The sequence below is a fragment of the Psammomys obesus genome, unplaced genomic scaffold (assembly GCF_907164565.1).
Source record: "Psammomys obesus unplaced genomic scaffold, mPsaObe1.curated_primary_1811, whole genome shotgun sequence".
Lineage (NCBI taxonomy): Eukaryota > Metazoa > Chordata > Mammalia > Rodentia > Muridae > Psammomys > Psammomys obesus.
In genome coordinates, this window is record NW_026590062.1 from 3,664,441 (window position 1) to 3,675,580 (window position 11,140).

An 11,140-nucleotide genomic window follows, 5' to 3' on the forward strand; every position below is an offset into this window, starting at 1 on the left:
ACGCCCCCAGGCGGACACGCCCCCAGGCGGATACGCCCCCAGGCGGACACGCCCCCGGATGCAGCAGTAGTTGTCTGTGGTTGTTGATGGCAGCGCGCTTCTGCTTGTTGAGGGCTCTCCTGGGCTTCCCCAGAACTGAACTGGCACAAAGATACAGTGCACCTGGAGCGACTGCTTCTGTTACTCGTTTCTTTTTCTGTCTGGGCTGCAGGGCTTTAAGCCAAGCTCGGGGACAGTCCAGGAGCTGAACTTCCGCAGCAACAAGAACGTGTGGGGCTACTTCAGCGTGGCTGCGGCTGGAGGCTTGCACGAGTTCGCCGACTCCCAGTTTGGGCACTGCTTCTCCTGGGGAGAGAACCGTGAAGAGGCCATTTCGTCAGTATCTCTCATTCCCTCCCCTCCCCTTCCATACCCTTTTCTCCCCTCCCCTCTTTTCCCCTCCTCTGCATCCCCGCCTCCTACTTTTAAGAAACAAACATTCAGCCTGGGCCTGGTGGTGCACACCTGTAATCCCAGCATTTGGGGAGGCAGAGGCAGGCAGGCAGATCTCTGTGAGTTTGAGACCAGCCTGGTCTACAAAGTGAGTCCAGGACAGCCAAGGCTACACAGAGAAACCCTGTCTCGAAAAAACAAAACAAACAAACATTCAGAAGTACTTGTATACTTAAATTCACTGAGTTTGGGATCTCGGGATCCCACAAGGCTGCTGGAGAGTCGCATGTACACACACACACACACACACACACACACACACACACACACCAAACCCTTCCCTGTGCACCAATTGCTGCTTTTAAGTACTGACTTTCAAGAACAAAGCCACCGTCGTTGTTGGGGACCTGTGTAAAGAGCAGGACACTTACCAGGGCCAAACGATGCTGAGCGTTCAAGAGGGCTAAGTTCAAAGGTGTCTACAGGGTAACAGGAGCAAGGTCAGAAGAGGACGGAGGCCCCTTCAAATGTCAGGCTCATAAAGAGTTCCCACACCATCTTTACGCCAAGAATTGTTTCTTCTGGGATGCTGCTGTCCCTGGTCTCTGCCCCAAGTCTGTGACCTGGCCTGTGTTCCCTGCTTAGCCAAATCCTGTCGCAGTAGCCTCTGCAGACTGAGAAACACAAATTAACCAAAGACTCCCCCGTCTCGCCTCTTAACATCTCCCTGCCTTGTCATGGGCCCGATAAGGTAAAATCTAGTTTGTGTTGTGATTAAACGTCCTGTGCAGCTACGTTAGCACTGTTCAGAGCGAAAAGAGCCCAAAGGCATTGGGAGTGTTTCATTTAAAAAGTGTTAGGCTATGGCCTGGTTGTTTAACCATGAATTAATTTAGTTGGGTTTGACAGTTTTGATGGTGGTGCTCCTCAGCTTAGACTAATTCATTTTAATCACACTCTGCGGCAAATTGAGGTCCTTGGAGAGCGTGGAGGGAGTGTGCAGCAAGCGAGACTTAATTAGCGGGAGGAGGTGGGCCCAGCTTGCTCCCGGGCTTGAACTCGTCTGCAGCTGCCACAGACTGGGGAGGAAAACTGGGATGGGTTGGTCTCCTGAAGTCATGCTCCGGGTCATATTCGGATTCAGGTCCTGACACTGCACCTGCGGCCTACTGACACCTTCATTCGACCTCACTGTGTCTTTTCATTTTCTCATTGCCAAAACATAGCTATTACTGCATTTCACCTGTAGCTGCCTGTGGCTCATGAGGACGCTGTCACTGCTTGGGACCTCCTTTCCAGCAATGCCTTTTCCCAGTAGCATTCACTGCAGGCCCACCGCCAGGAAGCTTGCCAGGGGCAGCAGACACCCCTGGGCAGGGGAGAAGTGGCTCTTCTGAAAAAGGAGATTTGACAGGCTCAGGGGGTGGGGTGGGGGCAGAACTCGCTCCCAGCCACATAGACCTGCCCCTCAGGACAGTTAGTGGTGAGACACGGGGCCTAGACACACTCATAGCGGCCAACACGTTGACCAGAACTGCTTTCACACGGACTCTCTGAGAAATGGGTAGGCGTGGAAACGGCCCACACGTCTCTCCCCTCCAGGAACATGGTGGTGGCTTTGAAGGAACTGTCCATCCGGGGTGACTTCCGGACCACCGTGGAATACCTCGTCAACCTTCTGGAGACCGAGAGCTTCCAGAACAACGACATCGACACGGGGTGGCTGGACCACCTCATTGCTCAGAGGGTACAGGTGAGAAGCTGCTTCGCTCCCCCCGACCCCCGGGGGTGGCTGAGGTCCATGCTTCCCTCAGACACCGAGACCTGGAGTCTTTCCTAGGCAGAGAAGCCGGACGTCATGCTCGGGGTGGTGTGTGGGGCCTTGAACGTGGCGGACGCGATGTTCAGAACCTGCATGACAGAGTTCTTGCACTCCCTGGAAAGGTAGGGTGACAGCTCTCCCTCCGGTGTGTCCCTCCTGGGGTATGTGGGCGGCGGCGTGGAGGGCAGGATGGCAAAGCTGGCAGGGTGGCTTCTGTCCAGATCTTCGTGTGGAGGGACCGTCTTGTGTGCTGTAGGGTGACAGCAGAACCCATGTCTCCCGCCTACTAAAGGGAGGCCCCGTCCCTCAGCATCCCGGCAAGAGAAACAATTAGCCCTCTCCTGAGAAGTACCGAGACAAACGCACGGAAGAGCTCCCACAAAGAGCCCAAAATTAAAAAGGGCTCTGCTTGCTCATCACCTTTGAGTGACAGCACTGTCACAGCCCGGCTGGGCGCTGGGGGGTGGCACATCCCCAGACCAGACATTTCCCGCCATTTAGAAACACACATTTAATGATTTATTTATCTTTACTTTATGTACATTGGTTGGTGTTTTGTCTATTGTGGCGAAAGATCTCCTGCAACTGGAGTTACAGACTGTTGTGAGCTGCCATGTGGGTGCTGGGGATTGAACCTGGGCCCTCTTGGAAAGCAGCCAGTGCTCTTAACCATTTCTGTTGTCGTGACATGGTTTGGGTATGTATCCCAAGCTAACTTATGCTCCTGCCTTACCCTCCCCATGCCGGGTCTGTAGGCACATCCCCACCACCACACCTGACTTTCACGTGGGGCTTTCTCCCAGGAGAAGGTTTGTGAAGCTGTTTTAAAATGTCCTAGGCTTCAGTAGGGGCTAGTTCCACACATCCAATCAGACTCAGTTCTGTCTGGCTCACTGGTGCCCACGAAGGGTGAAAAGCCAGATGCCCAGGGCTTCGCACACAGCGCCACCATTCTGCAGCCGAGTTCAATCCTTCTGAGGGCCATGGAGGATGTCACTGAGCCCAAGGGGGTGCTCTAGGGATCTCTGCTCCTGCCTGGACTGATGGTGGGTCTGTGTTTTCCTTCAGGGGTCAGGTCCTCCCGGCGGATTCCCTGCTGAACATTGTGGACGTTGAGTTGATTTACGGCGGCACCAAGTACATTCTCAAGGTAAAGGCCTGCGAGTCTCAGAAGTTCCCGCCCCCTTGAGCCAGACGGGAGTTCGTTTCATTTCTTCAGTGAACCTGGAGTGGAGTCTTCGTGCTGGGGTTTGAGTGGTGTGTCCCTCGGGACTTGCTGTGTGGTTTATGACCTTGAACCCTAAACAGTATAGAAGAGGAATGCTGAGTGGTACCCAAAGAACACTGAACCGTATTTCTCGCTGTCTTGTCCCCCAAACATTTGTGTTCATATGATGTAACATCTGTGTGTGTTGTGGAGAGAGCATGAATAGCAGCGGAGTTTGTCGGGATGGAAGTGCAGAGCCTGGGCCTGCTTATTGCCTCCCTCCAGTGTCCCAGATCTCTGGTGAGCCACAGTGCATGTTCGGTGTCTCTGCGCACTCAGGTTCTTCCAGCAGAACACCGTAGGGCAGGGTCTTGTAAACAACAGGAGACACTCACTGCTCAAGGTCCAGGATGCTGGGACATCTGGGGTCAATTTAGTATCCTCTGAGGGACCAGTTCCTGCTTTCTAGTGGGCACCTTCCTTCGCTGTGTGTCTTCGTGTGGTAGGAGGGGCCGAGGGAGCTCTTTGGAGATCCTTTAACATTTTTTAAATTGAGTTTGCTTATTTACTTGTGTGTGTGCGTATGTGTGTCTGAAAGTACACAGCGTGTATGGGTCCCAGGGATCAAACCCATCTTGTCGGGTTTGATGGCAGGTGCCTTTACCTGCTGCGTCATCTCATGACCCTGGAGTCCCTTTTATAAGGGTGCTGAGAAGGCTCTACCCTTATGACGCATGCAGCTCAACCCGGGGTCCCCACTTCCTTGGTTCTGTGTAGGAATTTGGGCAGCACATACATTAGTGGACAAGTCCCCGGTGAAGCCTCCACAGATGCCTCATGTGAGTGCGAGCCCCAGTCCCCGCCCACCATAGTGATGCTCGGAGAGACAGAAGTTCTAAGGAAGCTCGGCTCAGCCCAGGATGGCTACACAGACAGGGCCTGTGTGTGCAGCGTGAAGCCTTTGTCCACGCCCAGGGCAGGAGTAGATGGTTAGCTGGTGCTCACCATCACAGGGGCCACGGGGGTTCTGACGAGAGCCTGTCCCCGCAGGTGGCCCGGCAGTCCCTGACTATGTTCGTTCTCATCATGAACGGCTGCCACATCGAGATTGACGCCCACCGGCTGAATGACGGGGGGCTGCTCCTGTCTTACAATGGCAGCAGTTATACCACGTACATGAAGGAAGAGGTGGACAGGTGCGTGAGCACCTTGGCTCGGGCGGTGGGGAGGAGGTAGCGCTCTCTGCACAGGAGTGGAAACGGAAAGCTGGCCTCTGTGTGGGCCTGGGGTTCTAGATAAAGCATCCAGAGAGGGTCCCCTCCTGGCTGGAACTCCACGCACCTGGCAGGAATTTGACGGTGGGGCTCTGAGGCACCCTCCTTTTTGGTTATCAGAGGATTTAGAGCCAAATGAAATCGGCTCCATAACCTGTGGGCTGAGTGAGGAGATGCCAGCTGCCCTGGGTCTGAGCTGCAGGGTCCACAACCCTGGAGGATGGGCCCAGGGTAGATGCACCATCTGGTAGATGACCAGCGGCTGGTCAGTGAGATGCTGTGGACGGCATGCTCAGCTAGGGATGATGAGGACCACCGACGTCACTGCTCCCCGGCTTCCAGCCTACTGCAGAAGATGCCACACTGAATTGCAGTGGCAGGAAGCATCCTGATGGGAGGGAAGATGCCAGATGCTGGAAGCTCAGGGCGTAGGGCATTGCATGATGGGTCCAGATACCTCCATTTGCCTGGCCATGCTGAGGTCACATGGTACACGGATGACCCAGGCAGAGGAGGCCACCCAGACCTTCCACAAAGAACAAAGTGTGTGTGTGTGGGGAGGGGTAGAACCCATTTTAGAAGAAATTTTAGGACCATACGTGAGTGGCATTAAGGCTGCCTTCTAACCATGTTCTGTCTGCTCAGGAGAGTCCGGGTTCTTGCAGGCGCTGTCCAAAAAGCCTGTCTTTCCCTGCTAAGTTAAGCTGATTTAGAATTAGTCCAGTTATTGATTGTTTGATTGAGTTCCCTGTGCCAGGCCCTCAGGGATTATGTCAATAATAGAAACTATCATTCAGCCCAAAGAAAGGCCCCAGGGCCTCCCAGGGGGTGACAGAACGCCTGCCCTAGGAATAGAGAAGTTCCCCTGAAGTCTGGCTTCCTTGTTGGGCCTCATCTGTCTCCCACTTCCCACCCTCCCCCACCCGTAGTTACCGGATCACCATTGGCAACAAGACCTGTGTGTTTGAAAAGGAGAACGACCCCACAGTCCTGAGATCCCCCTCGGCTGGGAAGCTGACTCAGTACACGGTGGAGGACGGAGAGCACGTGGAGGCTGGGAACAGCTATGCCGAGATGGAGGTGACCGCAGAGCCTTGCCTGTGTCTGTAGCCCTGAAACCGTGTCCCTCAGCCAGCTGGCCTCGGTGCTCTCATTAGCTTGCAAGGTCCAGCCTAAACTCCTTGCCATATTCAAAGAATACTTAAAAATGTGTGTGTGTGTGTGTGTGTGTGTGTGTGTGAAGGTGTCAGATCCCTTGGAATTGCCATTACAGACAGTTGTGAGCCGTCATGTGGATGCTGGGAATTGAACCTGGGTCCTTTGGACTAGTGGTCTATAACAGATTGTGTAACAGATTGTGGTCTTAACCGCTGAGCCATCTCTCCAGCCCCCAGATCGCACACATCTCCTGGGAAGGAGCAAGAACTGATTAGTGCCAGGTGGTGGCGGCACACGCCTTTTATCTCAGCACTTGGGAGGCAGAGGCAGGTGGACCTCTGTGCGTCGGAGGCCAGCCTGGGCTACACAGTGAGTTCTGGGATAGCCAGGGCTACACAGTGAAATCCTGTCTTGAAAAACAAAAACCAACAGAAAACAAAATGAAACAAACAAACAGAAAACCCTCAGCAACTCCTTAGTAATGATGACAGCAATGATGGAGACCACAGGCCATCACTGGCTGAAAGCTGTCTATCCAGCAGGTGCTGCTCTAAGTGCATTCACTATGTAAATATATATATACACACACACATATATATACACATACACACATACATACATATATATATATTCATCTATATGTGTGTGTATAGATGTATCTTGCATGCTAAGGACCCTAAGACCTACAGCATGCTAAGCAAGCGTTCTACCCACTGAGCTCCACCCCAACCCTGTCTTTACTTTTATAACCCTTTCAGCAAGTTTAGTGAGGAGGCAGGCACTGGTGTGATTCCCGTGGTAAGCATGAAGAAGTCAGACCCGGGATGGGAGCTAAGGATGGTGCCTGAGAGCACACAGAGCCAAGCTTCAGCCTCCGCTTTCTGCTCTGAGGGAGAACTGCCGTCCTGCCCAGGCTTGGTTCTTCACCTCAGTTATTCTCTGTAAGGGAGAGGACTAGCCCCCCCCCCCCCCATTTACAGAGGGGGTCATCAAGGTTCAAACGCAGGAAGGCAGTTTTGGGAATTCACAGAATTCACAGAGGTGATGGATGGGGGCCTTGGGCGTGGGGACCGCTGAGCAAGGAGCAGCATGGTAACATGAGTTCATAGTTGGTACCATGGTCACAAGTGTCATGTCTTAGGCATCTTCAGTCTCCAGGTTAGGCAAGCAAGTTGCAGGTTGGACTTCAAGCGGTGCCTCATTTCCCATTGTGTTCTCCTGCCCTCCACCTCGGGCACGAGGTTAAAGGTTTGCTCTGCACAGCTGGGGGTGGGCGGGCAGCCTAGAGAAATGTGTTGCTCAGCAATGGGATGTGTTCTAAGAAACGTGTCCCTGGACAACTTCTCTGTCATGTGGACACTGCGGAGCGTATCTGGACAACCCTGAAGTCACTTGAGGCGTTGACCTGACCTCTAAGCCTGAGACACAAGAGGCTGCTGCCGACAGGGTCTCAGCATTAAGTGTGGGTGCCACGCTTGGCCAGACAGGTGGTGTGGCAGGCTCACCCACACTATCGTCACCACAGACACGACAGCTTGGGCACGGCTGTGGTGTCATTAGGTCCTCAGGCACCATGTCAGCATCCTTGCACACATGAGGCCCGGGGTTCAACCCCAGCACCCCAAATCAAAAAGGAAGAAGCGGTTCCTGTGTCTGTGAAATGGGCGGCACCCACACCTGCCTCCCTGGCTGGCCTTGTAGGTGGAGACTATTCCTGGCTGGCGCAAGTGCCTGGTGCACAAGCATGCTGGGAGAAATGCCAGGCATCTCGTGCTTGGGTGGTGCCCAGAGCTTTGTTGTCACCATGATGTATCCACAGTCACTAGTTTGGGGTGGCTCTGGGTGCCAGCCCTGAGGAACTCTGATGTAAAACTACGACTTTTCTGTACCCGTCCTTGCTCTGAATAATGGAGACCTGTTATGTTTCTTAAAAGCCTCAGGCAATACAACTGGGCAGATTTCTGAGCTATTCTAACCCAGGTGACTAACCCGAGACTAAAATGGCAGGTAACAGGCCATGTGGCAGGAAGTAGCCCTACCACACGGCCTGTTTTTACCTGCCAACTTAGTCTCGCCCTGGCCGTTCCTTTTTCATCTTCATGGCAACTCTCTGGTCCCCACCTGAGACACACGTTCTCTTTCCTTCTCTCCTTTTCTTCCTCTCTCCTTCTTTCCCTCTCTCCCTCCCTCTCTTCTTCTCTCCCTCTCTCCCCCTTCTTCCTCAGCTCAGAAGTCCCACTTATCCCTTCTGCCCATCTATTGGCTGTTCAGTTCTTTATTACCAAATCAGAAGTCATGGAGAACGATTTTTACACAACATTGAGACAGGAGCCGCTTCACAGTCATGCCAGTGACGATGCAGTCAGATCTCTGGGCACAGAAGTCAGCATCTGAGTATAGGGCACACAAACCCATCCTCCAACACTCTGGCGTGGTCTTCTCTCTGCCGAACAGGTGATGAAGATGATCATGACCCTGAACGTGCAGGAGAGTGGCCGGGTGAAGTACGTCAAGCGGCCGGGGGTCATCCTGGAGGCTGGCTGCGTGGTGGCCAGGCTGGAACTCGACGACCCTTCAAAAGTGCACGCGGTATGTAGCACAGGGGCCTAGCTGCTTTGCCGGGCCCAGAAGGCCTGCTGGGCCACCCTGGTGAGAGAGAGCACACCAGGGGCTCTGGTCCTGAACCTGTCTGCATCATTCGCAGACATGCTCAGCTCGGGTGAGGCTGTAACTCGGAAGCTCCGGGCAGCCATGCCCTTGTCTCCATTTCCTTCACAGCTCTGTGAATTAAATTGTTATTTTATTAATTATTACTGTTCTTATTAGTGTTGTGTGTGTGTGCTTGTGTGCCGTTGTCTGTGAGTAGAGGTTGAAGGAAAACTTTGGGGAGTTGGTTTTCTCCTACTGTGTGCTCAGGCTTGGGCTCACTGTGTAGCCAAGTCCAGGTCCTTCTGTTACCACATTCCAAGTTGTAGGTATAAACCATTATGGCTGGCTCTGTGAGCTATCTGGTCCACCTTTCAAATATAATAATATAATAATTGTTCAGTTAGCATGTGTTATGTAAACCAGCTGTAGATTTATAGAGCTATGGAATTATAGGATCAGAGGTCATACAAAAGGTTCTCACATCCCATGCACACAGTTTCCCTATTATTAACTTAACAATATTTGTTGATGTGACTGCTTTCGTGATCACATGATCCCTTGGTCACAGTGAACCATTACTGATGTGTTATTAACTGATGAAATGCTTTATTTAGATTTCCTTGTTTTTTAAGATTGTGGTTAAATATACATAATTTACTATTTCTGTCTCCCTCCACTCTGGTGTGTGTGTGTGTGTCTGTGTGTACACATGTGTGTTTGCGTGCACATGCTGGAGACAGAATCCATGGCTTCATGCATGCTAGGCATCGTCTCCCACTGAGCTGCCCTGCCTTTGCCTTTCTGAAGTCAGCCATTGTTGAGCAACCACCACCACTGCTCAGAACTCTTCCTTTCTTTCAGGACTAGAACCCGTGCCCACTGCATACCGATTTTCTGTTCCCTCCTCATCTAACCCCGGCAAGCACTAGTCTGTATCTTTCCCTAGGGATCAGACTATTCTAGGTTCCTCGGATGATGGGAAGTATGCAGTGCTAGCTGGTTTGTCACCAGCTGATTTTAATTAGCATAGAACTCAGTGGTGGAGCTTGTGCATTACGTGTGCAAGGCCCAAGGTTCAAATCCTTCCCACCCCAACTCCCTGACATACACATACAAATACACAAATTCGGGGCTGGAGTGGTGACTCCGTGATTAGGAACAGTTGCTGCTTTTTTAGAGGACCTGGGTTTTGGTTCCCAGCACCCATGTCAGACAGCACACAGCCTCCATGGGCACATGTACGCGTGTGCGCATGCCCCACCCCACATACACACAACTAAGATCTTAAATTCAAAATAAATTTAAAAATTTAAATCACATCAATTAAGCCAGGTATGGTGGCATAGGCCTGTAATCTTAGTACTCAGGACACCGAAGCATGAGAAATGTGAGTTCGAGGCTAGCCTGTGCTAAGTAGTGAAAACAACCTACAAATTTCTAGGGCCAGAACCTATAAAGAAAACCAAAAAGAGAATAGTGGATAATCTTTATCAAGAATAAAATCAGAATAAAAATGGAAACCCCCCTAAAACTGTTGGAGTGTGTTGGAATGAAGTATTTGTAGAGGCCTTTTCTGCTACCCACCCCAGCTCCCAAAAAATTGACATAGAGGCCTGTTAGATTTATTAATAAGCTTTAAGCTCTATAACTGGGCAGATTCTCATCTATTGTAACTCAGTTATAATAGTCTGGCTACCTCCCGGCCATGTGCCCGTTACTTGTCATCCCAGCCTTACCTTGGCCTTCTGCTGGACTCTCTCATCATGACGAACTCCCCATCCATCCCCTTCCTCATGGCGAACTCCTCAGTCATGCTTTCTTCTCTTCTGCTTTCGTCTCTGAGATGCCCTGGGAACGGAAGTCCCTCCTCTGCCCAGTCATTGGCTCATAAACTTCTTTATTAACCAATTAATTAGAGATAATTGGGAAGTGATATTTACACGCTGAGACAGGAGATTCTTCATAGAAATGACAATGCCCACTGCATTGTCTGGACTGCAGCCAGAGCTTGAGGGACAGAAATCAGCAATCACAGAAATAACCATCTCCCAATAAGAGTACAAATTGCCAAATTTGTGCCATTTGCAAAGGGATACTTTGAAAAATCTGGATACAGACTCGAACTTAGTAATTCTAGGTTCCCAGGATCATATTGTCTCTTGTTCTTTCTTGGGCTTCAAGTTGGTAGGCTGGTGGATTTTCAGGTCAGTCTTCTTCCCTGGCCTGTCTGTGATCTGTTCTTGTGTCTCACAGGCTCCCTGTCTGTCTGTGACCTGTCCTCGTGTCTCACAGGCTCCCCGGTCTGTCTGTGACCTGTCCTAATGTCTCACAGGTTCCCGGGTCTGTCTGTGACTTGTCCTCATGTCTCACAGGCTCTCTGATCTGTCTGTGACCTGTGTTTGTGTCTCACAGGCTCCCTGTCTGTCTGTGACCTGTCCTCATGTCTCACAGACTCTCTGATCTGTCTGTGGCCTGTGTTTGTGTCTCACAGGCTCCCTGGCCTGTCTGTGATCTGTCCTTGTGTCTCACAGGCTCCCTGGTCTGTCTGTGGCCTGTGTTCCTGTCTCAGAGGCTCCCTGTCTGTCTGTGACCTGTCCT

At 51.8% G+C, this 11,140-nt stretch overlaps 1 protein-coding gene across 4 annotated transcripts in view; it reads left to right on the forward strand.

Moving 5' to 3' along the window:
- Acacb (acetyl-CoA carboxylase beta) overlaps positions 1 to 11,140 on the forward strand; it is a 101,597-nt gene that overhangs the window by 49,169 nt on the left and 41,288 nt on the right. For all 4 annotated transcript variants that reach the window (XM_055606028.1, XM_055606029.1, XM_055606031.1 and 1 more), the window contains 7 exons: positions 212 to 375; positions 2,035 to 2,185; positions 2,273 to 2,376; positions 3,323 to 3,404; positions 4,512 to 4,657; positions 5,665 to 5,815; positions 8,348 to 8,482. In XM_055606028.1, coding sequence (XP_055462003.1) covers positions 212 to 375; positions 2,035 to 2,185; positions 2,273 to 2,376; positions 3,323 to 3,404; positions 4,512 to 4,657; positions 5,665 to 5,815; positions 8,348 to 8,482 — 933 coding nt within the window. The remainder of the gene's footprint in view (positions 1 to 211; positions 376 to 2,034; positions 2,186 to 2,272; positions 2,377 to 3,322; positions 3,405 to 4,511; positions 4,658 to 5,664; positions 5,816 to 8,347; positions 8,483 to 11,140) is intronic.